Genomic DNA, 25,468 nt, shown 5'->3' with positions numbered 1-25,468 from the left:
TCAAGACCTAATGACTAGAAATTTTTTTAACCGCTGAAAGAAATTAATGATGATTAAAATGGAAAGATACAGCACATTCCCAGGCTGACAAGATTCAATTTTGTTAAGACAGTATTTTCCCCAAACTGATCTACATCATCCCACAAAGAAAAGAGTAGGCCCAGAGGAGTTTGCTGGTGAATTCTATCAAGTATTCAAGAAATATAATCTCTATCAAAATCCAGGCAGGCCTTTTTGTAGAACAAGCTGATTCTAAAACTTACATGGAAACACGAAGGACTTTGAAAAGCCTGCACAATTTTCAATAAGGCCCACCAAGCTGGGGGGCAGACCCTACCTGCTGTCCAAACTTACTACAGAGCAGGTCACGTACACTATGCGAAAGGACCCAGGCCAAATAAGCAGAGCGTGCAAAGTGTAGACAATAAACACTTGTATTTAGAGCCCTGTGATTTTCAGCAAACGGCTGATGCAATTCAGTAGGAAAAGAGAGGGTCTTGTCAACAAATGGTGCTGGGACACCTAGACATCTTTTGTAAAAAGATGAATATAGACCTTCTCGTCACACCATGAGCAAAAACTGAGTCAAATGACCCACACCTTAAGTGAGAGCTAAAGTTGTAAATCTTGTAGAAGAAAACAGAGTTTTCTTGGATATGACATCAAAAGCATGATTCATAAAAGGAAAAACCGAGGAACCAGAATTCACCAGAATTAAGAACTTTTGCTTTTCAAAAAAATGCCATAAAAAAACAAACAGACGGGCGCCTGGGTGGTGCAGTCCGTTAAGCATCCGACTCTTGGTTTCGGCTCAGGTTGTGATCTCAGCGTTGGGAGATCAAGCCCCGAGTCAGGCTCTGTGCTCAGCAAGGAGTCAGCCTGGGATTCTCTCTAACTCTCCCTCTGCTCCTCCCCCTGCGTGCACACGTGCATGTACTTTCTAATAAGTAAAGAAATAAAATCTTAAAAAAAAAACCACACAAACCACACAACTAACAGACATGCCACAGACCCAGAGAAAATCTCTGCAAATCACACACTTAATAAAGGACTTGCAACAACATATAAAAAAGTCTGACACCTCAACAATAAGATGGAATGGGAAATGAAGGGAAGACAAATCTCAAGGGGCTGCCATTTCTCACCAGACTGGCCAAACCCCAGGACTGTGACGTCGTCCTCTTCTGGGGGGCAGGGGAGGCCATCACACTCTGACCCAGAGAAGCCACCACTGGTGACCAATCGTAGGGACAGACCTACTAATGTGGGAGAGGTCAGATGTGGAAGGTTGCTCACCGAATAGCAGAGAGGGAAAACAGGGAAGCAAACACAAGTGCCCATCAGCAGGGACTAAAAAGAAAAAGAGAACTCCAGTGTGTCCACCTGCTGATGCACGTCCACCTGCTGATGCACGTCCACCTGCTGATGCACGCTCACCTTTGGTTAACAGAAAGACAGAGATCCACCAGGAAAAAAACCTCCCTCACAAAACCAACCTTTTCTGAAACTTTAACATTCCATTATTTTATTTATTAAAAAAACCCTCCCTTTGCTTCTTTACAGACAAAAAATACCTCTACTACAGCTAAATGTCTGGAGTGACTCTGGGGAGCTGCAAAATCAAGACTGTCGAGTGGATTCAAGTGAGAGGAACAAGATGAAAATGGGGTTAGGAAGCACGTCTGTGTATTGATAAGCCTGCCTCAATCCTCTCCAGCTCTGATCTTCAGAAGCTATTCAAGATAACATAATTTTGCATTCAATAATACTCATGTTTAGAGAAAATATACACAAAGAAAGACACCCTTGGCACAGCACAAGGTTTGGGAGAATGAAATCATACCTGCTGAGTAGGGTAAGATGGGGGTGGACTGTCCACTTTACTTTCCTCTTTCCTGGGACTCCCATTGCTTAGAGCTACGTCCTGCGTTGGGGCTCCTGGCGGCTCCCCACTGCTCTCGCCGTCTGCCTCTTCGTCATCAGCCTCTGAAGAGCTACTACTGGTACTGCTTACCTGAGGGGACTTTAAAAACAACCTTTGTAATTTATACTTTTCAAAATGGAAGAATTTTAAAAAATAAGACACCAGATACACCACTTTATGCCATTTATTATCACTATGAAGAAGCCGTGCCCCTACCTCATCTTTCAGAGCCATGTTTTCCCCGCCACCATTCAATTCGCTGTGGATTCCATTCATATTGGCCACCACCTCAGTATCATCGTAGTTACTCAGTGGATAAATATCAGCAAATTTAGCTGACAGTGGTGCAACGTCTTCATCATCACTACAACTGAGACAGGCAGAGATGGTCACCAGGAGTCTGTTCAGCCGGCGGGGGCGGGGGGAAGACAGTAAGTGAACCACCCACTAAGCACAGACGTTTCCTGTACGTACACTGTTCTGGTTTACAAGAGTATTACACTAAGCACCACACATACATCGTAACATCTCTTAGTAACCTGAACACCGGGGGAAAATGCCTGAAAGATTACCATTTGTGCTATTTAGAAGAATGGAAAACAAAACGCCAAAAGAAGAAAAATATCTGGGAAACTGCCAAAATTTAATCAGATTAATAATTATTGCATTTCCATTTGGCTTGAAGTGCCTTGGTATATAACTGTTTGCTGCCATTTCCAAGCAGACACAATTAATTTTTTATTAAAATTAAAGGGGGTACAAAGAACCACCAAAATTTCAGACGTAGCCAGATGAACAAAACTTTAAAGGCACATAGGTGACAAAATACTAAAAGGTTTTTACTACAAGGCCAGATCGCGACAAGTCAGTCGTGACCACAATTAGCAGCTTTAACAAGACATCTAAACCAATGGGCAAATGGAATATTTACTAAAAAAAAAAAAAAACGTAGGCAAATTTCAAGTCTGTAGCCCACGAAGGCCACTTCAAACATATGCTTTTCTGGTGCATAAAAGGGTGGGCACAGAGCCCCCACATCAGTGCAGACTGTGCAAGGCACGGACCATATGTGGTCACCCCGCTGTGACCATAAACATGCCTCTGAGCCCGTCTTCAGCTCCGCATACAATAACTTCCAGAAGGAAAAATCCTACGAACTAGTGATCTCTTGGATTTAGGAGAGTGTCCAGAATTGCTAAACTCAGATGTCCTTTCCATTTTTGGAAAAAGAGGGAAGACCATATGTTGTGATCTGGAGCTCACCAAAGTTAGCACCCCCAGCACCCACCAGGTGAAGGCTGCTCAGGTCTCCCGAGGCCTATGGCACCAGAGGTGATGGAACGTGTGGCCTTGGTCAACACTCACACCCACTCCTGAGACATTACCACCATGATTCACAGATGAGGAGGCCGAGGTTCAGACATGAAGTGGTTAAATCATTTGCTCAGTGTAATGAAGGCAAGCTTCAACTACCCTAGAGCCCATGAAAACTAGAGAGCCCTTAGTACAGAGACTCCGGTCGCATGGTTCTCTTTAACCAACTTAGGAACGACACCAAGAAAGAGATAACACAAACCAAAGGTAACCGTGGAGGCTTTCAAGTCCTAGCAGTTCATGTTTGGAAGACACTAATCCCAAGCTGCGGAAGGACCAGAGAGAGGTGCAGCGCAGCCGCAGGCAATCCTGGCCCACAGAGAAAGGTACCCACAGCCCATTTCCTCCACCACTCGACACAGCCCAGGAGCCCACACCTGACATCGGCAGCTTTTCCAACATAAATTTTTATTAGACCGTACTGCTTAATTTCGGTATGTTTTTGTAAGAGGTTGGCAAACAGCTAGCTGGGAAACCCTCGACCCTCCTTCACAGGCTCCCAGAAAGAGCACACGATATCCAGGACTAGAAAGCAGCTCGAGCTCAACAGAGTCATGGCGTTCAGACCAATCCCTTCGGAATTATTTTGTGTTTTGAGACCAGATCTGTATCGAGGACTGCAAGACTATGAAGGAAAGCCTCAGAGTCGTCGGGAGAAATCCAGATGGAGGTGGTGAGAAATCTGAGAGTCACTGAGCAGCCCAAGGGCGGGGCAACAATCCCTCCCACCGGGAACCGTGCTGGTGTCCATCACCTCCAGGGGGCTCCCGACACCCGCACACTCTACGATAAGCAAAGTGCAGACCTAAGTTTACCTAAATAAAATAAGAACACACATCCATGTGCAACCCGTCCAGAAGTTAGAGTGGAAAGCCTCAACAGATGACAGGGTCACAATTCTGAAGAAACGTGGGGACCACTCACCTACAGTGTGAATTGGCGACAGCTGCACAGCCACCTCGCTCACACAAAATGTACTTCTAGATAATGTGGGAACACGGAAAACAGAACCTTTCAATCGCTTGCTAAAGTGATCATCTGAGTTTTTAGCAAGACATGGAATAAGCATGAATGCTGAACGGACAATGAGGCGGAATGAACTTCGGGCTGATCACCCTCAAATAAAATGAGGAAACGTGAAGCCAGAACTGAAGAGACACTTCCCTGCATACCAACATGGTTTTTTCTTCACCGGCATTTATAAATTTACTGTATTTTTTTTTTCAGGTAGTGAAATAGTGTCAAAGTTTGGGTTTACTGATGTTGTATTTTAAAAATTGCTTAAAAAAATGAAGGATCCTTTTTCTTGAAAAGCACTATAATGATATCTGTACTTCTGTAGACATTACTTGTCCATATTTCTCATTATTGGATTACGTAAATTTTTGAAATCTTATTACAAAGTCACAACTTACAAAGTTGGTGCAGAGCCATTGTCTGTGAGGATGAGTCTGGGATGTTGCTGAATTGTAATGGGAGAGCTGGAACCTGACCCTGAGCTTGCTGAGGACACGCTAGGTGGGCGCATCTCAGTGAGATAGTCGGGAGCAGAATCCACTTGGAGGGGCAGCTGGTGACTGTGGATGTCGCCAGTGACGGGGGGGTCCATGACACCACAAGTGAGGATGTGTGAGAGGCTGCAGTCATCACAAGCACATCTGAGTGGGAATGAAGGACAGTTACCCAGAGAACCAAGAGAGGTCAGACCATGCTCTGTCAGGGTCAGCGCCTCTAGTGAGGTCGTGGGTCCCACAGGCCCGCTGCGCCCACACGACAGCGCAGGCTCACCTTCTCCTGTAGTTGCAGTTGGGGCAGTCGGGCATGCTCAGCCGGGAGGACAGCATGTGCCTCATGGCGTCCGTGAAGTTGTTCTCACCGGCGACTGCTTTCTTATTGGTCAGCTAGAGGAAATCATCGAGAGAGGTTAACTTTGCAATATATACCCCCAGGCAGGTGGTTCAGCTTCTCAGTAATCATGGTTGTGTGCGCCATGCGCACTCAAGCCAGTGGCGACAGGTTCCTAGAATGGGCCAGGGCCAGGAAGGGGCAGTCCTGAAATGCACAGCAGCTGCAGGCCTGAGCCTCACAAAGGCGAGGGAGCAGTAAGCCCCGGCCGGTGCCTCACCAGCAGACACCGAGCCTTTACCTGGAATCAGCTGTGTGCTCGGTACTCACTAGGGACCAGGAGCGCAGAGCTAAACCGCAGCACCCCAGGAGCTCAGACCCTGGAACCGGAAATCACGATGTGGGAGGTGCCCTGGCAGAAAAGCAGCTCAGCAGGGAGCCAGGCCCACGCAGGGCCAAGCAGAGGAGGTGGTGTTGGTAATTCTGTCAGAGGCAAAGAGGGCATCCAGGTGAGGGGCAGAGCACTGAGCAAGGAATCACTGAAACACCTCCGGAAGGCCTGGCTGACCCTGGGCTGAGTAGGAGGGAGTCTTGTGGGATTTGGGGAGGTGGGGGGGCACCGTGCGTGACAGAATAGTGGGGATGCACACAGGCCTGCACACACAGAGCTGCAGCACCAGAGTGCCCACGAGTTAAAAGGCATTTGTGACACATGACAGAAGCAGGCAGGTGGGAGGAAGGCCAGCTGGGGAGGACACCCACTGCAGAAACAAGGCCCAACACATGAAGGGTGCAAATCCAGGGGCCACCTGGAAAGTGGCACCCAGACTTCCAGTCGATAAGGCCAGGATCTGGATTTCAGAGAAGAAACCTACAGACCAGCTCTGGCAATGAGATGGGTGGTGCTAGAAGGGCCAATTGATAGGCTAGAAGCCACACAGGAAAGGGGTTGGGGGGGGGAGCAGCTGAACAAGTCCAGTGTGGGTACCCAGAGGAGACCACAGGGGTGAGGGCATGGGTATGGGGGCTGAGGCCAAGGGCCACCAATGCCTGAGGAAGGCCGAGGGGGGGCAGAGCTGGCTGGAGAGAAAGTGGGAGAGACTCCAGCTTATGGACAAGGATCAAGGGAAGCAAGCTTCCAAAGTCGAGGGCCCTGAGGCCATTGGGCAAGGTCCCCAGGCAGCCACAGCAGGGTGTAGAGAGGTAGGGAAGAGCCTGTGGGGAAGGAGGGAGTGAGCCGTGTTGTCAGCAGCTACACTGGGCCCGTGTGGGGAGGCCTGTGAATTGGGCCTGAGGGGAACGGGCCGGCTCCAAGCTCCATGACTTCACGGCACCAGCTGCCTCTGAGGAGGCCAGACAGCAGGGACCTGGGTGGCTCTGGGCTGGCATGGGTCACTCGGTAAATGGGATTTTCCTCGGGGAATACAGAAAAGAAAGAAATGGGATAAGGGAAATAGCTGATCTAGGATTAACAACACTCTCAGGAGCAGACCCACAGTGTGGCCTTGGAAAGGTGGTGTTTTTCCCTGAGTGGCACTCCTGCGCTGGTGAGCAGCCTCCCCACAGCCTCACCTGCTCTTCAATGAATCGCCTCTGTTTGAAAAGCTCCCAGTCCTCCGTCAGCATGCGCTGTTTCGTTTTCATTGTCATCTAGGAAGGAAAGCAAACAAAACCTTAGTGCCAGCAAGGGCCAGCCAGGCGTCTTCAAGGGGAGATTTCAGAAACCGTGCACGTGAGAAATTCCCCCTGCAGACAGGGGAAGGCACGACACAGACCCGAGGCCCTGGCGCTCCACCTCTTTCCCAGGCTCTCTGCTCACGTGGGAAACAAGGAGGAGCTCACATTTAAAAAAGAAGTGAAGATCCCCAGAGCTGAATCTGTCACTGTGATCAGCGAGCATTCAGCCTGTACTGAATGCCCATTATGTGCCCTGCCTGTGCCAGAGATAAAAACCTGAAGATGCGCGACTCTGAGCAGGAAGAGCCCCGAGCAGCCTGAGCTGGCGTGGACGGTCACGCCATGTCTGTGGAGCCAGGCCCACAGGGGCAGACTGGGTACAACTCCACCCCCACGGGGCCCCTGGCAGAGTCAAATGCACAGAGACAGCAAGTGGATGGGGGAGCCAGGGGCTGGGGGACGAGGGTCAGTCGGGGAAGGTGGAGGGCGGGGGCATGAGCCACAATGGGAACGGACTTGCTACCACTGAACTGGCTTAGAAATGGTTAAAATGGTACGTTTTCTGCTATGTGTATTTTACCACAATTAAAAAAGAAACCAAACTGAGAGGAATAGGGAGTTAAGAATGGGCTCAAGGTACAGTTTTACTGGGGTGGGGGAGGCTATGAAATGATTAAATCTTGATGTTTATCTACATGTGTTCTTGTAGTTACTGAAAACTTAAAAATGACTCCTAACAAGAGAAATACGGGATATGTATCTTCCAAATTATTAAAACAAAAAAAGGGGGAGCGGGACATATTTAATCCCACAGGCAAGAAAGTACTACCAATAAACCCTCCAAAACAAGAGTAATTTCAAAAAATAAACTCATGCATTTGAAAAAAAAATTTACACAGTTTAAACTATGAGAGAAGAAATCCAAGTTGAAATGACAGTCCATGGACATCATGGACAACGAAGGCCCCACAAGTCAGATTATAGATGATGTACTCAACACGTAGAAGAAAAGGTACAGGCTTCAGTGACCTTACGAGAGAACACCACAGGGCAGAAGACTGAGAAGTATGTGTTCCACGTGAGAAGCCAAAGAAACAAAACGAGAAACCAATAAAGCAGGAAGAAATTAAAGTAAAAGCAGAAATTATTGGGAAAATAAGCAATGTGCTCAATAAACTCCAAAACACTGGTTCTCCAGAGCCCCTCCCAGGCTGACCAAAGGAAGAAAAGGCCCCATGGAAAAAGTGGGCATGAGACAGGACAGACACAGGCCGAGGGGGTTTCCTTTAAACCCCAAGAGGAAGTATCTGGACAATGTAGACTTTCATCTCCACAGAAACGCTGTGAGGAGGGGCTCACGGGCTATTCTGCTGGGCCTGCCCAACGAGTTTTAATAGCTGAGTCAACATTAAAAAGCTCTTGAGATTTCGCCAAACAGCCCAGACTTTGGCTTCTGTGGACCTCTCTGTAGCTCTGAGGCACTCTGCCCTTTGCTGCCCTCCTGGTCGAGGGCAGGGCATTTCTCCTTTTGGCGCAGAAGGTGCTCTCTTGGCAAAGTGGGCCAGGGAGGCAGGCCAGGGGAGCACAGCAGCTCTCCCGCAGCCACCGCCTCCCCCCGCTTTGATGGCTCACCTCTGAGCACAAGCTCGTCATCCCCTGTCTACACCATGTGGACAATCTCCTAGGCAAACATCAATTTGTGGAACTCACTCAAGAAGGAGAAACCCCAAAACAGATGCAAAGTGTAATGTGAACAGAAAAGATGGTACAAGACCCATGGTCCTCGTTCCTCCTCCCTGCAAAAATAAATCACGCCCCAGGTTTTAGGGTGGGTTCTATCAAACCCTTTATGGAACAGAAAATTTAAACTATTCCTGAAAATTAAAAAAAAAATGGGAATTTTCTCAATGCATTCTATGGGACTAGCATAACTTTCATACAAAACAGACAAGGCCTCAAAGACAAACACTCAATGATGCCTCAGAATACAAACCCAAAAATCCTAAATAAAATATTAGCTACTTAAATCTAATAATGGGTTAACAGAATATAGATCATAATCTAGTAGGCTTTAATCCCAGGAAAGTAAGCATGTCTCACCATATAATCAAACTCAATACCTATTCCTGTTTTTTACAAAAATCATAACTTAAATAAGCTAGAAAAAAGGAAACTTCATTAATTTGCTAAAAACTCACCAGTACTCAGGGGAGGCATGTGACTTTAGGGAAGCATGCACAGCTGTCCCCATGAGGCCAGAGCAAGAAACGGTGCTACCAGCCACACTCAATCGTGACGAGCTGAAGGCTCTAACCGAAGTCAAACGAACTGCAGATGCCAGAGAAGGTGAGACAAAACTACTACTCGTAGGAGACGTGGCTTCTAGAAACTTCGAGGCAGCTGACTCAGAAACTTCTGCAGCGTCATTAAGGGCGCTGGGTGGAATGCCAACAGCCAAACGGCCCCAACCCCAGAAGCCCCGGGTATAAACTTGATGGGATTCGCACAAACTATAAAACCATCAGAACAGAAAACACGACCTAAACACAGAAATGTGCACCATCTTCTGGGATGGGAAGACTCAATGCTGGTGCGAGCTCCCCCTTTACGTCATGTATGTCTGCTGCTTTCAGGAAAAAAATTTTCCTCTTACAAGCAGCAATTACTGTCACACGTTTAAAAAATGATTTTGGAGTGGGGTGCACCTGGGTGGCTCCATCAGGTGAGCAATTCTTGATCTCAGCTCAGGTCTTGATCTTGGGGTTGTGAGTTCAAGCCCCATATTGGGCTCCACGTGGGCTGGGCATGGAGCCCACTTAAAATAAGATCTTTTTTTTTTTTTAATTTATATAACAGGAAATATTTTTTTAAAGATTTATTTATTTGAGAGGGAGAGAGACAGAGGGAGAGTGAGAAGATGAAGCAGACACGCCCCGAGCAAGGAGCCCGACACGAGACTCGATCCCAGGACCCTGGGATCATGACCTGAGCCGAAGGCAGACGCTTAACGACTGAGCCACCCAGGGGCCCCAAATAAAATAAAATCTTAAAAAACAAAAGATTTTCAATGAACTAGATATTAGGAAAGGTAGTAATTTCTTTTAGTACAGAACCCAGTCCAGAGCTGTTCAATAGCTAACAACATCAACAGAAACCTCCTCTTTGACCACCCCTCCAACATCCTCTGGGATAATTTTTCCGAACACTTGGGTGCCTGCAGGCTTATGTATGTGTCAAACAAGTAAAGGATACATTTTAAAAAGCAAAAACAAGTGATCTCAAAGCTGTCACCCATGTCCCACCATCCATACTTATTTATGAATACTCAAGTTATTTACAGATGTTTTGAAACCTTGGAATTACTAATAATTTCCAAACTATTAGATTCAAAGTGACTGATGTCCATCCCAAGGATTCCAGAATGACTGGTGCCCTCTGGATGCTGCTGAAATTGCTCAGTTTCCTTAATTTGTATTAATGGCATCATGATTTCTTCACAGGTGAGTGAAAATAATACATTTTCTGGTTGCTTTAGCAAGGACAATGGTTTTTTTTCTTTGTGGGAAAAAAAACTTTTTCCTTTTTCTTATTGTGGTAAAATATACGTAACATAAAATTTACCATCTTAACCATTTTAAAGGATTTTATGTATTCATTTGAGAGAGAGAGAGAACACAAGCAAGAGGAGCAGCAGAGGCAGAGGGAGAAGCAGACTCCCCGCTGTGCAGGGAGCCTGATGCGGGGCTTGATCCCAGGACCCTGGGATCATGACCTGAGCAGAAGGCAGATGCTTAACTGACTGAGCCACCCAGGCGCCCCACTATCTTCACCATTTTTAAGTGTACAGTGCAGTGGTATTAAGTACATTCACATCATCGTGCAAACACCCCTAGCATCCCTCCCCAGAACTTTCTCATCATCCCCAACTGAAACCCTGTCCCCATGAGTTACACTTTCTGTCTCTAGGCATCTGACGACTGTAGGTACCTCGTATCAGTGGAGTTCTGCAATACGTGTCCTTTTGTGTCTGGTTTAGTTCACTGAGAGTAATGTCTTTAAGGTTCTTTCGTATTTTTAGTCTTCCATTTCGGTCCTTTTCCACCCTGAGTTAATTTCTGCATATGGCGTGAGGAAGGGCTCCAATGTCGATCTTTTGCATGGGGATGTGCAGTTTCCACAGCACCATTTGTTGACAAGATTGCCCTTTCCCCTTTCAGTGGTCCTGGCACTCTTGCTGGGCATCATGTGACCACGTGAGAGGGCCTATCTTTATGTCAACACCACGCTGTTTTGATTGATACAATTAGTATTTTGTTGAGGATTTTTGCATCCGTGTTCATCATGGATGGTAGTCTATAGTTTTCTTTTCTTAAAATTTCTCTGACTTTGGTATCAGGGTAAGGCTGGCCCCACAGAATGAGTTGGGAAGCTTCTCTCCCCTTCAATTTTTGGGAAAAGTTTGGGAAGGACTCGTGTTAATTCTTCTTTAAATGTTTGGTAGAATTCAGCTGTGAAGCTGTCAGGTCCAGGGCTTTGCTCTGTTGGGAGATTTCTGATTACTGATTCAGTCTCCTTACTAGTTGTAGGTCTAGTCAGACTTTCTGTGCCTCCGTGATGTAGTCTTGGTAAGTTCTGTGTTTCCAGGAATTTGTCCACTTATCGATTTGTTGGTGTACAACTCTTCACAGGACTGACAATCCTTTTTATTTCTGTAGAATCGGTAATAATGTTCCCACTTCATTTCTGACTTTAGGAATCGGAGTCTCTCTTTTTTTTCTTAGCCCGTATAGCTAAAGTTTTGTCAACTTGGATGATCTTAATGAACCAGCTTTTGGTTTCACTGATTTTCCTCTATTCTCTCATTTGTTGATCTCCTCTAATCTTTATTATTTCTTTCCTTCTAGCTTTGAATTTAGTTTGTCTTTTTTCCCTAGATCCTTAAAAGTTGCCAAGTTAGGCTGCTGATCTAAAATCTTTCCTGCTTTTTATTGTAAACATTTAGAGTTGTAAGAACATGTACTTTTTAAAGAAATAAATTTAATTTCAGCTTTACTTTTTAAAGTAAGACTGTATTTTCCTTCCTAGAGAAAACAAGTAGTATACTGTTATTTTTAAACATAACCCATTTTCGTCAAAATAGCAGTGATAACACTGTATTATATTCCTAAACAGACATTTACTTCAGGTACAAATACATCAAGAAATTACTATTCCCAAAGGTTTTCTCAATTTTAGCAAAGTCTCACTCAGTCTTTCCTTTCTTCTAAGAGTTGTCTTGGGGCATTTATGTGTTTAGTCCCAGTTCAACCGGAGAAACAAAGAAAGGATTTCTGAAAACTAGAATTGCCTCTATATCCATCATACCTATAAAGTGAAATGAGAAAGAGTCCACAGGGTCTGCAGTAGGGCAGGATGCGGACACCCCTGACCCAAATCCCAGAGTCTCAAAAGTATAATACAGAGGGGCACCTGGGTGGCACTATCAGTTAAGCATTCAACTCTTGGCATCAGCTCAGGTCATGATCTCAGCGTTGTGGGATCAAGCCCCACGTCAGGCTCTGCGCTCAGTGCAAAGTCTGCTTGAGATTCTCTCTCCCACTGCCCCCATCCCCGTGCTCTCTTCTAAAATAAACAAATAAGGGGCGCCTGGCTGGCTCAGTCGTTAAGCATCTGCCTTCGGCTCAGGTCATTATCTCAGGGTCCTGGGATTGAGCCCCACATTGGGCTCCCTGCTCCGCGGGAAGCCTGCTTCTCCCTCTCCCGCTCCTCCTGCTTGTGTTCCCTCTCTTGCTCTTTCTCTCTCTCTGTCAAAATAAATAAATAAAATCTTAAAAAAAAAATAATCTTTAAAAAAAAAAGTATAGTACAGAGCTCTGTCAGTGCTCCCTTATTACTCCTTATACCCTGTTACCTTGAAAAGGGCTGTTTTGAATACCTCTTCCTCTGCCCCACCCTCCCAGGGTTTTAGAAAGGCAGGCAGGCAGGCAGGCTGGGATGCCCTCTGGAAGTCCTGCTCTGTGTCCCCAAGAGGCTCTTGCTGACAAGGTGCACCTGCCCTTCAGGCCCCAACTCCAAGAGGAGCGCCCTGCCTTCTTGGGCCTTCCTCCATCCCTGTTAGCCACCTGCCAAGCACAACCAACCATGTTCTGTCTGCGCTCCCTCTCTAGACTGTTAGAGACAGAGAAGGGGCTCTGAGCAGCAGAGCATTCCGTGAAAGGTTCCTGAAACTATACGACTCAGCAGCTCCCCAAGGCCCCATAAGCTCTTGCAGGTGACAATAAGCCAGGTGGCAGCCTACGCAGGTGACACCGGGTGTGGCCAGGTTAATGCTGACCCAATGAACAGCTGCTGCCACCCCCAGGTGGCTTAGCTGGGTGAAGGCCACCACGGTACCGCAGGGCCTCAGTTCCCTCTGGGAAATCAGTGACCAGACTCCTCCCAGCTGTACCACCGCCTCCACCCCCCGTCACCCTGGCCCACGTGCCTTACCCACGGCAGGTCCCGGTAGCACACACGCACCTGCTCGTCGACGTAGGCATCGATCCTTTGCTGGCACTCCAGCCACTCCTCGGCCACCCTGTGCAACTCCTCTTCGGAGCGCTGGTACCGCTGCAGCAAGGTGCTGTACGTGTCCTCGTTGCACGTGTCATGTGTCGTGGTTCCCAGCCTAGGAAGAGGGGCATTTCAGCAAAAGAAAGGGGTCTGCTTGCTTGTCACCTCCTTTCTCAATGTGACGAGTGGGACACCACCACACACCACACAAGGCTGCTGCGAGGGATTAGCAAACACATATGCAAGGCACCCCAGAGCAGAATCTGGCATAAAGGAGAAGCTCGAAGAAAAGCGAGCTCCAAAGAAAAAAAAAACTAGTGGTGAATAAGACTGTTCTGTAAGACTAAGGCCTTGGGGCGCCTGGGTGGCTCAGTCAGTTAACTGTCTGACTCTTGGTGTCAGCTCCAGTCACGATCTCTGGCTCAGGAGATCACACCCCGCATCGGGCTCTGCGCTCAGCGGGGAGTCTGCTAGCCTCTGCCCCTCCCTCCGCCCCTCCCTCAACTCCCTCTCTACATAAATAAATAAATAAGGCCTAGCAGTTCACTTCCCTGAATGTGGAGTCGTAACCTATTTTTCCCCACTGAAATACACTGACCCAGAAAAAACACAACATTTAATGAGAAATACAAAACTTGGACTTGGTTTTCAAATTAAGTAAAACAGAAAATTTGATCCAATCAAAGAAATATACTTTATAGTTTTATTTATTCTACATTATTTCTTGTTAAGAAAATTGGTAAGATGGCAAATGAGGAAATGAACCAAAAACAAGACACACATACAGTAAACAATGAGGAAAACAACTAGGCTTCTGGGAAAGAGACTATGGGACAGGGGGTGGCCTGGGGAGAGCAGAAAGCCAAACAGGGTGGCAGGGACAAGGGGGTGAACACACAAACATGTCATCAGACACTGCTCATTTTCTGAATATCTAAATACATTAATGCTGGAACCAAAACAACTGTAATAAAGGCATCTTGACAAGAAATTTCTAAATCAAGACAACATTTACAGTCACTCAAGGGCAAAAAGGCAACGTGCAGGAATGATCATCAGTGTCAACATAAAAACACTGGAAGCTACACATGGGGATCAGTAAGATATTTTATGGCACATCTAGACAAAGGGATTCCAGACAACTAGGTGCCTATTATGACGCTTACAATTACATCTCTTCATTCACATATACTTTTACTTACACATGTGCTTTGAAATAAACTATGCCCATGTTAAGTAAAGATATGATGACTATGGCATCATGTTTTAAAGATGTGTGTGGGGGTGGACATAAAAAAAATCTAGAAGCAGCACCGAATTCTTTACAGTACGTATTTCTCTTCATGATTTTCTGTATTTTCAGAGTTTCATTGTATCACAATCTAATAATTTTATAGTAAATATAAACAATACAGTAATTTTAAAATTAGGACCCTTTCAACGGGCACAAATGGCTTTCCCCCATCTCCACCTGTGGGTGGATCCCACCTGTGACTATTGTGTCCAACGGAGAAGCTGCAAATGAACTCACAGCTGCTGAACTTATTGGCACACATGTCCAACTGTGAAATCCATGCCAGGGAGAAAGCAGGCAGAAGCCAGGCCTAACCGAATAGGTGTTTGGGGGAGGCCAGAGACAGGAAAGAACTCGATACTGACCCACACAGTGACTGAGGCTCTCTCAAACACCAAGGCTGTCCTTCTAAGGCTGTTTCTGCCCCTCAGGATACAAAACTCCTCAAGATGCAGAATCCAGCGACTCTGAGGCTGCTCTGGGCTCTGCACAGCCACTGGGTGGCCGTTGGGCCTGAGAACACAGGCTGCTGTCTTGCTGCTCAGCAGCCCCCAGAGCGGACGCTTTCTCCCCATTCCTGCTTCCACAACCTTGCTCATTACAGATGGATTCCCATGCTTCACGCAAAGCCTGCCTTCTACATAATGCCACCCTGTCCCTCTTGTACCACTTGGAAAACGGGGATGTTAAGGGGGACCAGCACCTGCCTGGCACACACACCTCTTCCCCTTCTACTGGAAGGGAGAACTGCTCTCCTATACCGGGAAGCAAGTTCCATTTTGAGCTAATGGAGAGCAAAGCAGCCAGGGGTCCTGGGACGTCTTTGATGGGGTGATCAGAGCACAATGTGCAGGCAAAGGGCTTACATTCAAGATGACCTGGGCTGGAATCCAGACAGAAAACAAGGACTGTCCTCACGGTCGCACGACCTAAGTGGTTCAGCAAACAGGTTACTGTCTAAATATTCACTCTGTAAACACACAGTTGCGCCATGGACAGATCCTCACAGTAACGTATACTACAAATAGTGTGCATGTGCAACATAAGGAGAATGAAATAGAGTCAGTTTTGGCAAGTTTATTCACAAGCCTAATTCAACATCTCCCTAACAATTTCATGTATTTAAAATAAAAACCAGTTGGGCAATTGCTAATAATACCCACAACAACAAACAAGCAGACAGTGAGGCTCCTGGACTTGCCACAGGCATGGACACGAGTTTGACAAAGCTTCTGGACCCTCCTCCAGTTCTCAGGCAGCACAGACAGAAAGCCCGTGTGGTGCTCCCTGAGCGCACACGCCACAGGGACCAGACCCCAGGCCTCGCTGCAGGGCCTACGGCTCAGGTTCTCCAACAGGTAAACTATAAAAGAGAAAAAGGGTGGGGTGGGAGCCTGCAGGTTGAAGAATTACAAGAGACACGGGGAAAAGAAAGGGTGAGAGTCGATGCTTCACTGTGAGAGTCTCTGTCTGGGGTGATGAGGAAAGTTTTGGAAACAGACAGTGGTGATAGTTACTCAACACTGAATGTAATTAATCCTACTGAATTGTACAGTTAAACGTGGTTAAAATGGCAAGTTTCATGTTATAGTTTACCACAGTTTTCAAAAATTAGTAATGTAATATACCAAGAGCCATCGATTTGTACACTTTAAATGAGTGAACTGTAATGGTATGTAAATTATATCTTGGCAAAGGTGTTTTAAAAAGGAGAAATACTTCCCTGAACTAAGTTCCTTTACATAAGGTCAACCTCATGTAGATTATTTGTATTAAAAAAAAAAACAACAAACCCCCCCCCCACAAAAGATACATCAAAAGAAAAAGCAGGCAAGCCTATGGAAAGGCACACTTGAGTAACAGGAGAATAAACAAGGAAGGAGTGGCACCGCCGTGGCAGCTCCGGCAGAGGAGTCTGGGCTTGGAGGCCACACGGAGGAGGAACGGACTTCCCAGGGCCACGGCCAAACTCTCTGCTAACAAGTCCTTCAGCTGCACGTCTGCTCTGTGTCATCTTCTCTACCTATATTTTACTTTAATAATAAAGTTAAACAAACACAGGGCCAGAGACAGGGTTCAATATTAAAATACTCCCAGCTAGAGAATTTATGTTCTGGCCACATAATCTGTGGCCACAGATGCAACCATCACTTTAGGGGCTGGTATTTGTACGTAACTTGTCCCAAGTTTTGTCCCCAAACTTCCCCAAGTTGTTCCGTGGGTATCTGTACACTAGAAGCACAGACCTGAACTACTGTCGGGTCCGACAAGGGGATCTGCCAGGGACCCAAAGGGACTGTCCCTTCCAGTGCCACCAGCTCCCCTTGGGAGTGCTCTGCTTGCCTCCTCCCCAGCTCTGTCCCCGAGACCACTACTTCAGCTTGACCCCAGGATTAACATGCAAGATTAAAACGCTGCCAATCTTTTGGAATCTGACCATCATTTGCAATGAGTGATTAAGAAACACAGAACTAGGGGCGCCTGGGTGGCTCAGTCGGTTGAGCATCCAACTCTTGATCTCAGGGGTGTGAGATCAAGCCCAATGCCAGGCTCCACACTCAGTGCGAAGTCTGCTGAAGAATCTCTCCCTCTGCCCCTCTCCCTCGCGCTCGCTCTCAAGTAAATAATCTAGAAAGGGAGGGAGGGAGGGAGGAAGAAATCAATCTGGAACTAACGCACAGCCAAGAATGGAGTTTCAGGATACATTTCAGGTCCCTGTCACGCACCCCCAGTTGATGACAGGCCCATCAAACTAACTGGCTCACCAGAAAAAGAAAGCACAAGGCCCTAGAATCTTGCTGTAAGAACCCCCACCTTCCCAAGATGCACTCCCCCCCCCCCCGAAAAAGTGCCTTTTGGTGGATGTTAAACATCAGTGACTAGGGACAAAACTATGTTCTGCATTTCAAACTCATGACTTTGAATACTTTCCTGACCCTTTCTTCGGTGGAAGTGGAAGTCAGGACACTCAAGTCCCCATGTCCCACCATGGAACGTGCCAGATGCTTTCAGAACGGACACAGAGGAAAAGGGTAGGCAGAAGCAGGCTGTGGGGAAGGGGGATGCCGGGAGGGTCAGGAGCCAAGCAGGGCACTGGCCACACCCACACGACACTTTGTTCTGGTCTCTCTGCCCCCATCACCTTTAACCAACTGCTGTCAGGTTACTGCTTCTCCAGAGGGGAGGGTGTGAAGTGGGAACAGTTCTGACCCCTCAGATAAGATTCAAGAATACAGGAAATGAAGACTAGGTTGATACATGGGTTTCAAGAGAAAACAAAGTGGTCTGGAAGTCAACTACAAGAATAATTTATTTTCTTCAAAATAATTTCCCTTCTTTGTGAATCTGGTCCAAATAAACAATAGCATGGACATTTAAATAGAGATGACCATGGTCTGTGCTGCTATGAAGCATCTCTAGTACCAGACTCTGTTCCTACGCGTAAGTCCACGGGAACAGAAGCACCACGTAGCAGAACTGTGGAAGCGGGCGCCTGGCTCAGCAGCGCATGGCGACCGCAGACCCAAGGAGCCTCCTCCCAGTGGAGTCGTGTCGGAGTCGACCCACTCCCAGCCGGGTGTCCTCCACCCGCCAGCAGGGCAGATGTCCTGAGGACTGTGCTTGGCACCACCCGTCCTGGCACACCTGCAGAAGCCCCAGGGATACTCCACACCACTAAGAAGCGACCAGGCCGCGAACAGAGGCACTGAGGGAATGTTTGAGAGACACAAATCCCTGTGCTCAGTGCCCAGGAGCCCCCATGGCACCGTCAGGCCTGTTCTGGAGCCATCCCCTCTCCTCCGACACCCCCTCCCCATCTCCCCTGCACACCTGAGTGCCACAGCCATCTGGCCAAGCCTGAGTCTCGTCAAAGTAAAACTCTATGATTACCACAGCTTTTCCTTATTCACAAGGAATTTGTGGTGTTAAATCTTAGTGGCATTACTACTGAGTTTGTTAAAGTTTAACTGTAGTACCCTTGGGATTTTGAGTTTCTGCCCAAGCGATACTGTTCCCTGAGCAAGAACTTCCACACTGCGGTGGGGTTCCGACACACATATGCTACCCCACAGGGAGAAGGACCGTGCTGTCACACCACGGAGACATATGCAGATGAAGACCAGATACCTGATCTGCGACACCAGTGCTGGCAAGTTGCTCTGGAGAAGTGGCTCCGAAAAGACCAGATTTTCAAACAGATGCTTATTATGCAGTTCCCATGTCACCTGGAACTTTTTCAAGTGTTCATTTTCCTAGTTAAAAAAATAAATAAATAAATGGAAGATGTACTGAATTGATGAAGACTAAAAACTCCCCAGAAGGATCCGCTCGCCCCATCCCTCTTTGCAGGCCCAGAACATTCTGCAGACAAGGGGTCGCTGCTCCCAGTACTTCCAGTAGACACCCTGATGCAGACCTCTGGCCACAAGCACACGGGACCCCACCTCTCCTCCCTTCTAAATCCCTCACACACAGAAAGGGGGTAAGACACACACAAACGAAGCGACAGAGAGGGAGGAAGAAATGCACGTATGTGATGGTCATTCCTTACACTGTGCTTCCAAAATGCACTGAAAGCCCTACTCTGCAAACAATTTAAATGCATACAAATCTCTGATGTCAAAGGGCAATCACTTTCTTGCCTATCTTGAGAAATCTCCCATTCTGGTGGATGCAAATGATTTCTCCACTAGCGATATGCCATGAAAGGTCAGGTCTTCCCTCTCCCTAATACACAAAGACAAACTCATCAGTTACTTTAGATAGCTTTTAAACATTTGGGACTGTCCTGGCCATCAAAGACAGTGACATCAAAAGAAACACCCATTTGCCCTCAATACAAGGTGACCAGGATAGAGAGGGCACCTTTCCTAAGCACAGATCTTGCCACAAGCATATGCATGTGGGACTCCACACGTCCACCCGGAAGCTGCGCGGTGCTGTAGGGCTCCCTGTGCTTCAGTCACCTTACACCCTTGGGTACGTGTTCCTTCCTTAAACCACTGACAACTGGAGGAACTGCTTAGCATTAGATAGCAATACTCCATGAGATGGATTACTCGTGGTGACTACTTTTATAATTATTTACCTATTTAATTTTTTTAAAGATTTTACTTATTTATTTGAGAGAGAGAATGAGAGAGAGAGAGAGAGAGAGCATGAGAGGGGGGGAGGGTCAGAGGGAGAAGCAGACTCCCCGCCGAGCAGGGAGCCCGATGTGGGACTCGATCCCGGGACTCCAGGATCACGACCTGAGCCGAAGGCAGTCGCTTAACCAACTGAGCCACCCAGGCGCCCCGACTACTTTTATAATTTAGCCCAAGTGAATCCACATGATCGCACCTGCAGACGTTAGTAAACAATCTACACACACAGACTCCACTGTTTTGCCTGATAACTGGCTGGCATGGGGGCTGAGAGAACGAGTTAAAATAAGCATTCCCTGGGGGCGCCTGGGTGGCTCAGTCGTTAAGCGTCTGCCTTCGGCTCAGGTCATGATCCCAGGGTCCTGGGATCGAGCCCTGCGTCGGGCTCCCTGCTCAGCGGGAAGCCCGCTTCTCCCTCTCCCACTCCCCCTGCTTGTGTTCCCTCTCTCGCTGTCTCTGTCAAATAAATAAATAAAATCTTTAAAAAAAAAAAAAAAGAGCATTCCCTGTTCCTGAGCACAACCAGGGAGACAGAGCTGAAGGCACACCAGCGGCACCACTCCAGCACAAACGGATGCCAGCCCTTCCACCTGCAGGCCTCTGCTCACGCCCTGCAAACAGACAGAGGCCCCAAAAGGAACCTGTGACACCTGCAGAGAACCTCAAACCCTCAGTTCTGCCCACGTTTCCAGAGCTTGCTCTCACTCCCCCAGATGTGCACTTCAGCACCTCTCATTGCCATTACTCAATACAGGAAAGCTAGCCAGGGAGCTACTAAACTCCACCCGATTTCTGGAATGAGAACCTTGCCGAAGAATGTACTAAGGACGTGGCCACAGACGACATGTCAAACATGTCATGTGTCACAGACGTCAGCACAGACCACTCTGTGCAGGCACTGGGCCAGGTACAGGGACACAAAGTTGAAGCCAGGAGGCCCCTGCTCTCCAGGAGTCACCAGGGGATAGAGGAGTAGGTAGTGATCCCATTTATGATTTGTCTCTGCAACAAAGAAGATGCAGGAGCTAAAGCAGCAGTCAGACCAGTCCCCCCACCAGCTGAGGGAGGGTTCTGGGGGAGTGGCTCGGGAGAGCTGAGGGCTTGCCTGGGCTCCCCCATAAACCTTTGGGGCGAGTGGTCCCTGCCTGCCTGCCTACTTGTGGGGGTGGGACATAGCTCTGGCTTTTGCAGGCCATGTTACTACAGGTAACTGGGTGAAGGTTGACTTAGGAAGATATTCAGCATTTTTTTAATGAAATCTGAAATCATTCTTCCAAATGAGGCATGCAAGAGAAATAGCAGACCCCAAACTCATTTCCTAGCCTAAAATCAACTTGGGAAAACAACATGTGTTAGCAACAAAGTGCTTCCTGCAGGCCAGGCACTGTCCTTAGTGCTCGCAATGGTCATCTCATTAGCATCCTCGACAACCCTGAACTGGGTGCTCCAGGCCCCATTCACAGGCCAGAAACAGCCTACAGAGGCTGATGGGCTCAGGGCCATGGGGACAGGGGTTTCCAGGGGCGGGGGGACGTGCACTCACAGCTGCTAGGAGAGGTGGTGCCTGCGCGTGAGCATGGCTGAGACTCAGTGCTGCCTGAGCTACAGACATGGATAACAAGCTCACCAATGACTCAAGCTTAGGCTTTTCTATCCAAACTAGTTTTACTTCTTACATTGAACCACAAAAAGGTTTTTGGGGATCTGGAAGGAGAAAGAGGAGGTGTTTACAATCAGGTTCTAGAACACACCTTGAGAAATAACCAGGATATTCAAGATGCTTCTGTCCTTATGGATGGAAACGCAGATTTCATGATTACTGCAGCCCTGGCAGGACATTTCCCAGACGGTGGGAAGCACAAGCTAGGTGTAATCCCAAATCTATTTTAATACTTAAAATACATTTTAAAAATGTGACCCTCTCATCCTGTTTGATCCCCAGGGCAATGTAGAATAAACCCACACGTGCATTTCCCGTGAAAGTCAAGTTTTTAAAGACACCTTCTATGTCTAAATGTACTCCACGGGTTCTGCAGAGTCAGAGAAGCCGGATGAGGAGGCAGAGAATTAGCAGAGTTTGTGCAGCAAGCCAATCTGCTGCTTTAAGGAAAACAATGGACCTGGTTTGTGGCCAATCATAAAATCTGAGCTTTTAAGCAAAAATTTGGGAATTTTGGAAAACTTGAATCTGCCACTGTGGCCCTGAGGCTTCTCTGTTCTGATGAGGATCAGTGGTGACAGTAACAAAGGTCATTTTTTATACTGAATATCATCAGGAAGATCTGCACTAAATTACTCGGTGAGCCAGTATACTCAAAATGACCAACATACGATGCTAGAAAACCACATGTGGGCAGATCCATTCAATGTGTGGGCTACACCACTGGTTCTGATGGAACAGAGTGCGGTCAGCTCAGCGACATGCTTGCAGATTCTACACTGCAACTAACTGTTAAGAAGCACTCGGGCTCTGGTGTACTCTCAAAGAATGGCTGAAAAGGCTATTGAGATATTCTTCCCTTTACCAAATATGTATCTGGGTGAGGCAGAATTTTCTTCAGTAACTTCAGCCAAAGCAACCTATGACAACAGCCTGAGTGCAGAAGTAGCTATGAGAATCTACGTGTCCTCTATTGAGCCAGAAACTAAGGAGATTGGCAAAAATGTCAAGATGCCCCTCTTGTTACTAAATATGTTTTGGAAAGTAGTTCTTTTTTGGGGCGCCTGGGTGGCTCAGTCGTTAAGCGTCTGACCTCAGCTCAGGTCATGATCCCAGGGTCCTGGGATCGAGCCCCGCATCGGGCTCCCTGCTCGGTGGGGAGGCTGCTTCTCCCTCTCCCTCTCTCACTCCCCCTGCTTGTGCTCTCTTGCACTCTCTCTCTCTCTCAAATAAATAAAATCTTTAAAAATAAATCGTTTTTGGGCGCCTGGGTGGCTCAGATGGTTAAGCGTCTGCTTTCGGCTCAGATCATGATCCCAGGGTCCTGGGATCGAGTCCCGCATCGGGCTCCCTGCTCCGCGGGAGCCTGCTTCTCCCTCTGCTTCTCTCTCTCTCTCTCCCTCTGTTTCTCATGAGTAAATAAATAAATTCTTTAAAAAAATAGTTTATTTAAAAATATGTGCTATTTATGTTATGTAATGGGATCATTTTAAAAGTATTTAATAGTTTTAAATTTCTTTTAGTTTCAACACAGCAAATATTGATAAAATCTACACACACAAAAACCCTTCAGAGTCCTCAGTTTCTAAGTTTAAAGGGCCCCCAAGTCCAAAAATGTTGAGAACTACTACCTTGAGATGTCTTTAACTGTATTTTAACTTAGCTCTGTTCATTCTTTGTACCACACAGATCACTGGGTGGGCCTGAAAGGGTGTTGTTATAACTTTGTGAACCTTGTTGGATCTTGGTTTGAACACTCCAATGATAAAAGAGAGATCTTTAAGGTAACTGGGAAATTTTTATACAGACTGGGTATAAAAGTAAGAAATCACGGTTAGCTTTTGTGACCTGACAGGGTACTGTGGTTACCTAAGATGATGCCAAGCCCACCATCTGTGTGTTGCCTGACTGACTGACAGTCTTGAGCACTGTAAAGTAACCTGCGGGCTTGGGAGTTTTTCATGTCCCACCAATAGCACTTGTTGAGACCACAAACCTAGGTGGCAGTTGGCCCATAATGACGAAATTTCTGGGAGGCTGTACTTCGCCTCTGCCTACCCCAAGATCACAGCGGGCACAGGCCCTTGCTGTCCCTCCAGGGCTAAGGCCTCTCCTTCACCCTCACACCGAGGAGGTGGCCGTCTGTGGGCCCAGCAGCCTGTGCCGATGCCACCCAGGGCGGGACTTAGGCTGCACCTCCTGTCTCCCGGGGTTAGAAGTTCTTGGAGTGAATGCTGGGTTTGGAGCACACGAATTTCTCCGGATTCCAGCTTTCAGTTTGTTTTTCGCCCCTAAGGCTTCTTGCCTTTCATGCCACCTCAGCAACGTGCTGTAAAAGGGTTTATCTAGGTTCAGTTTATGCTACCCGGTAATTTCCCAAGAAGGGAGGAGGAGTTCGGGGCGTCTCGTCTGCTGTGCCACTGGAAACCAAACTGAGTACCTCTGTGTATAATGCAGGTGACATAAATCACTGAAGAAACAACTGTATTTTGTTCTTAGTGTTTACGAGTTTTTTCCAAACCATGAGAAAATATTTCTACTTCAATTGCTAGGAATGTGCTCCAATAAGCAGGGTCAAAAATCAATTTCTGTTTGCTTCAAAACCTGTGTTCCACTCGAACTGCCTGAGGAGGCCCTGGGCAGAAGTGCCGCCTGGGGCACAGCCGTCGTGCCCTCCACTGCTCCCCACGAGATCCAGCCGGCCAGCAGCCGCTCTTCTCCTTGGCCGACTCCTCTCCCGGCAGACTTGGGAAGGTCCAAGGGGGCCGTCCCAGAGGAGGTGGCGCTGGGTGTGAACTTCTGAAGAGTAGGTACTTTCAGCAAGTCGAGGCGGAAGAGGGAGAGCCGCGTGAGAGGCGGCCTGAAGGAGTGAGGCACCGGAGGCCCGCCCGGCCCGGCTCGGGGCACGGGCATTCAATCGCACAATCCCATCTTGAAGCAGAGAGAGCTGTCCCTCCCAACTCAGTGGCTCCTTTTCTCACAATGCGTGCTTTCCTCAAGGCTGTCGGGAGTCACCTACCGGCATGGCAAGGTCTACTGCAGGGATGCCTGACGAAGTCCATGAACATCGCCCCCGCCCCCCGCCCCCCCCGGCCGGAATCACTTGCAAAATTGTGTCTGTAAATTTTCCTGGCGAGAAGGTCTATCAACTTTAGAATCACATTAAGACCATTACATTTAAAATCTTAGGAACTACTGGTACTATATTTGTTTCAAAATGTAGTTTTACCAGTAAGAAAGTACCCGAAACTAGCCCAGTGGAGTATCATTTAATAACACAATTTAGGTAATGGCAAACAAGTCCACAGACTAACAGCAAAGTGGTATTTTTCTAACAGTCTGGAAAGCATGAATGACTGGTTTCTCGGGTAGCATGGTCTCCCTGCAACCAGCAGTTGCATTGGCTGATAGGGCTGACTGAAGCTTCTGATGCCCAGCTTGGCTGGATTCCAGTAGCTGTGATTCTACCACATGCCTCCTTCTGCCCACGTGTGGTCACTTACCTTGTGAGGTGGTCAGAGATCCTTAAGAACACACCTGCTTCTCTCCTTCGTTAGGACCACCAGACGGGGATGGGGGTGGGGGTGGGTTCTTATCGGACTCTGTGAACCCATCCTTAACCCAGGGATGGACTGTGGAATCGATGACTGAAAGCCACAGGACTGGAAGCAAGTGCTCTCTACCAGAGTCATGCTCTGCGTGTGCACACTGACAACAGAGTTAACAGCGGAAGACAGAAACCATTTCTCTTTCTTCTCCCTATTAATGCACACACAGGTCCTCACCTCATATGGTCCCCATCTCTTGCTCCCTAGGCCTCAAGGTCTCCAAACTGTATTTCCATGATATCAATCCACGCAACACTTTCATCCCACAGCAAAGTCCAGAGAGAAGAGAAAGGGGAGAGGAATCAGGCTCTCTCCTTAGTGCCTGAACACCGCAAAGGAGGGGACTGTGGCGGCGCACGAGATCAACACACAAGCCGCATAACTCCA

The 25,468-nt window shown here is 47.5% G+C and overlaps 1 protein-coding gene across 1 annotated transcript in view; it reads right to left on the bottom strand.

Moving 5' to 3' along the window:
- FAM193A (family with sequence similarity 193 member A) overlaps nt 1-25,468 on the bottom strand; it is a 113,215-nt gene that overhangs the window by 46,432 nt on the left and 41,315 nt on the right. The window contains 7 exon segments of the mRNA XM_025887376.2: nt 1,844-2,023; nt 2,141-2,294; nt 4,714-4,956; nt 5,087-5,199; nt 6,716-6,793; nt 13,340-13,487; nt 18,795-18,919. Of these exon segments, the coding sequence (XP_025743161.2) occupies nt 1,844-2,023; nt 2,141-2,294; nt 4,714-4,956; nt 5,087-5,199; nt 6,716-6,793; nt 13,340-13,487; nt 18,795-18,919 (1,041 nt within the window).

The sequence above is a fragment of the Callorhinus ursinus genome, unplaced genomic scaffold (assembly GCF_003265705.2).
Source record: "Callorhinus ursinus isolate GAN/ISIS: 27379988/994484 unplaced genomic scaffold, GSC_fseal_2.0 scaffold4, whole genome shotgun sequence".
NCBI lineage: Eukaryota > Metazoa > Chordata > Mammalia > Carnivora > Otariidae > Callorhinus > Callorhinus ursinus.
Note: the sequence above shows the minus strand (reverse complement) of the source record. Positions and strands in the feature narration are given on the sequence as shown.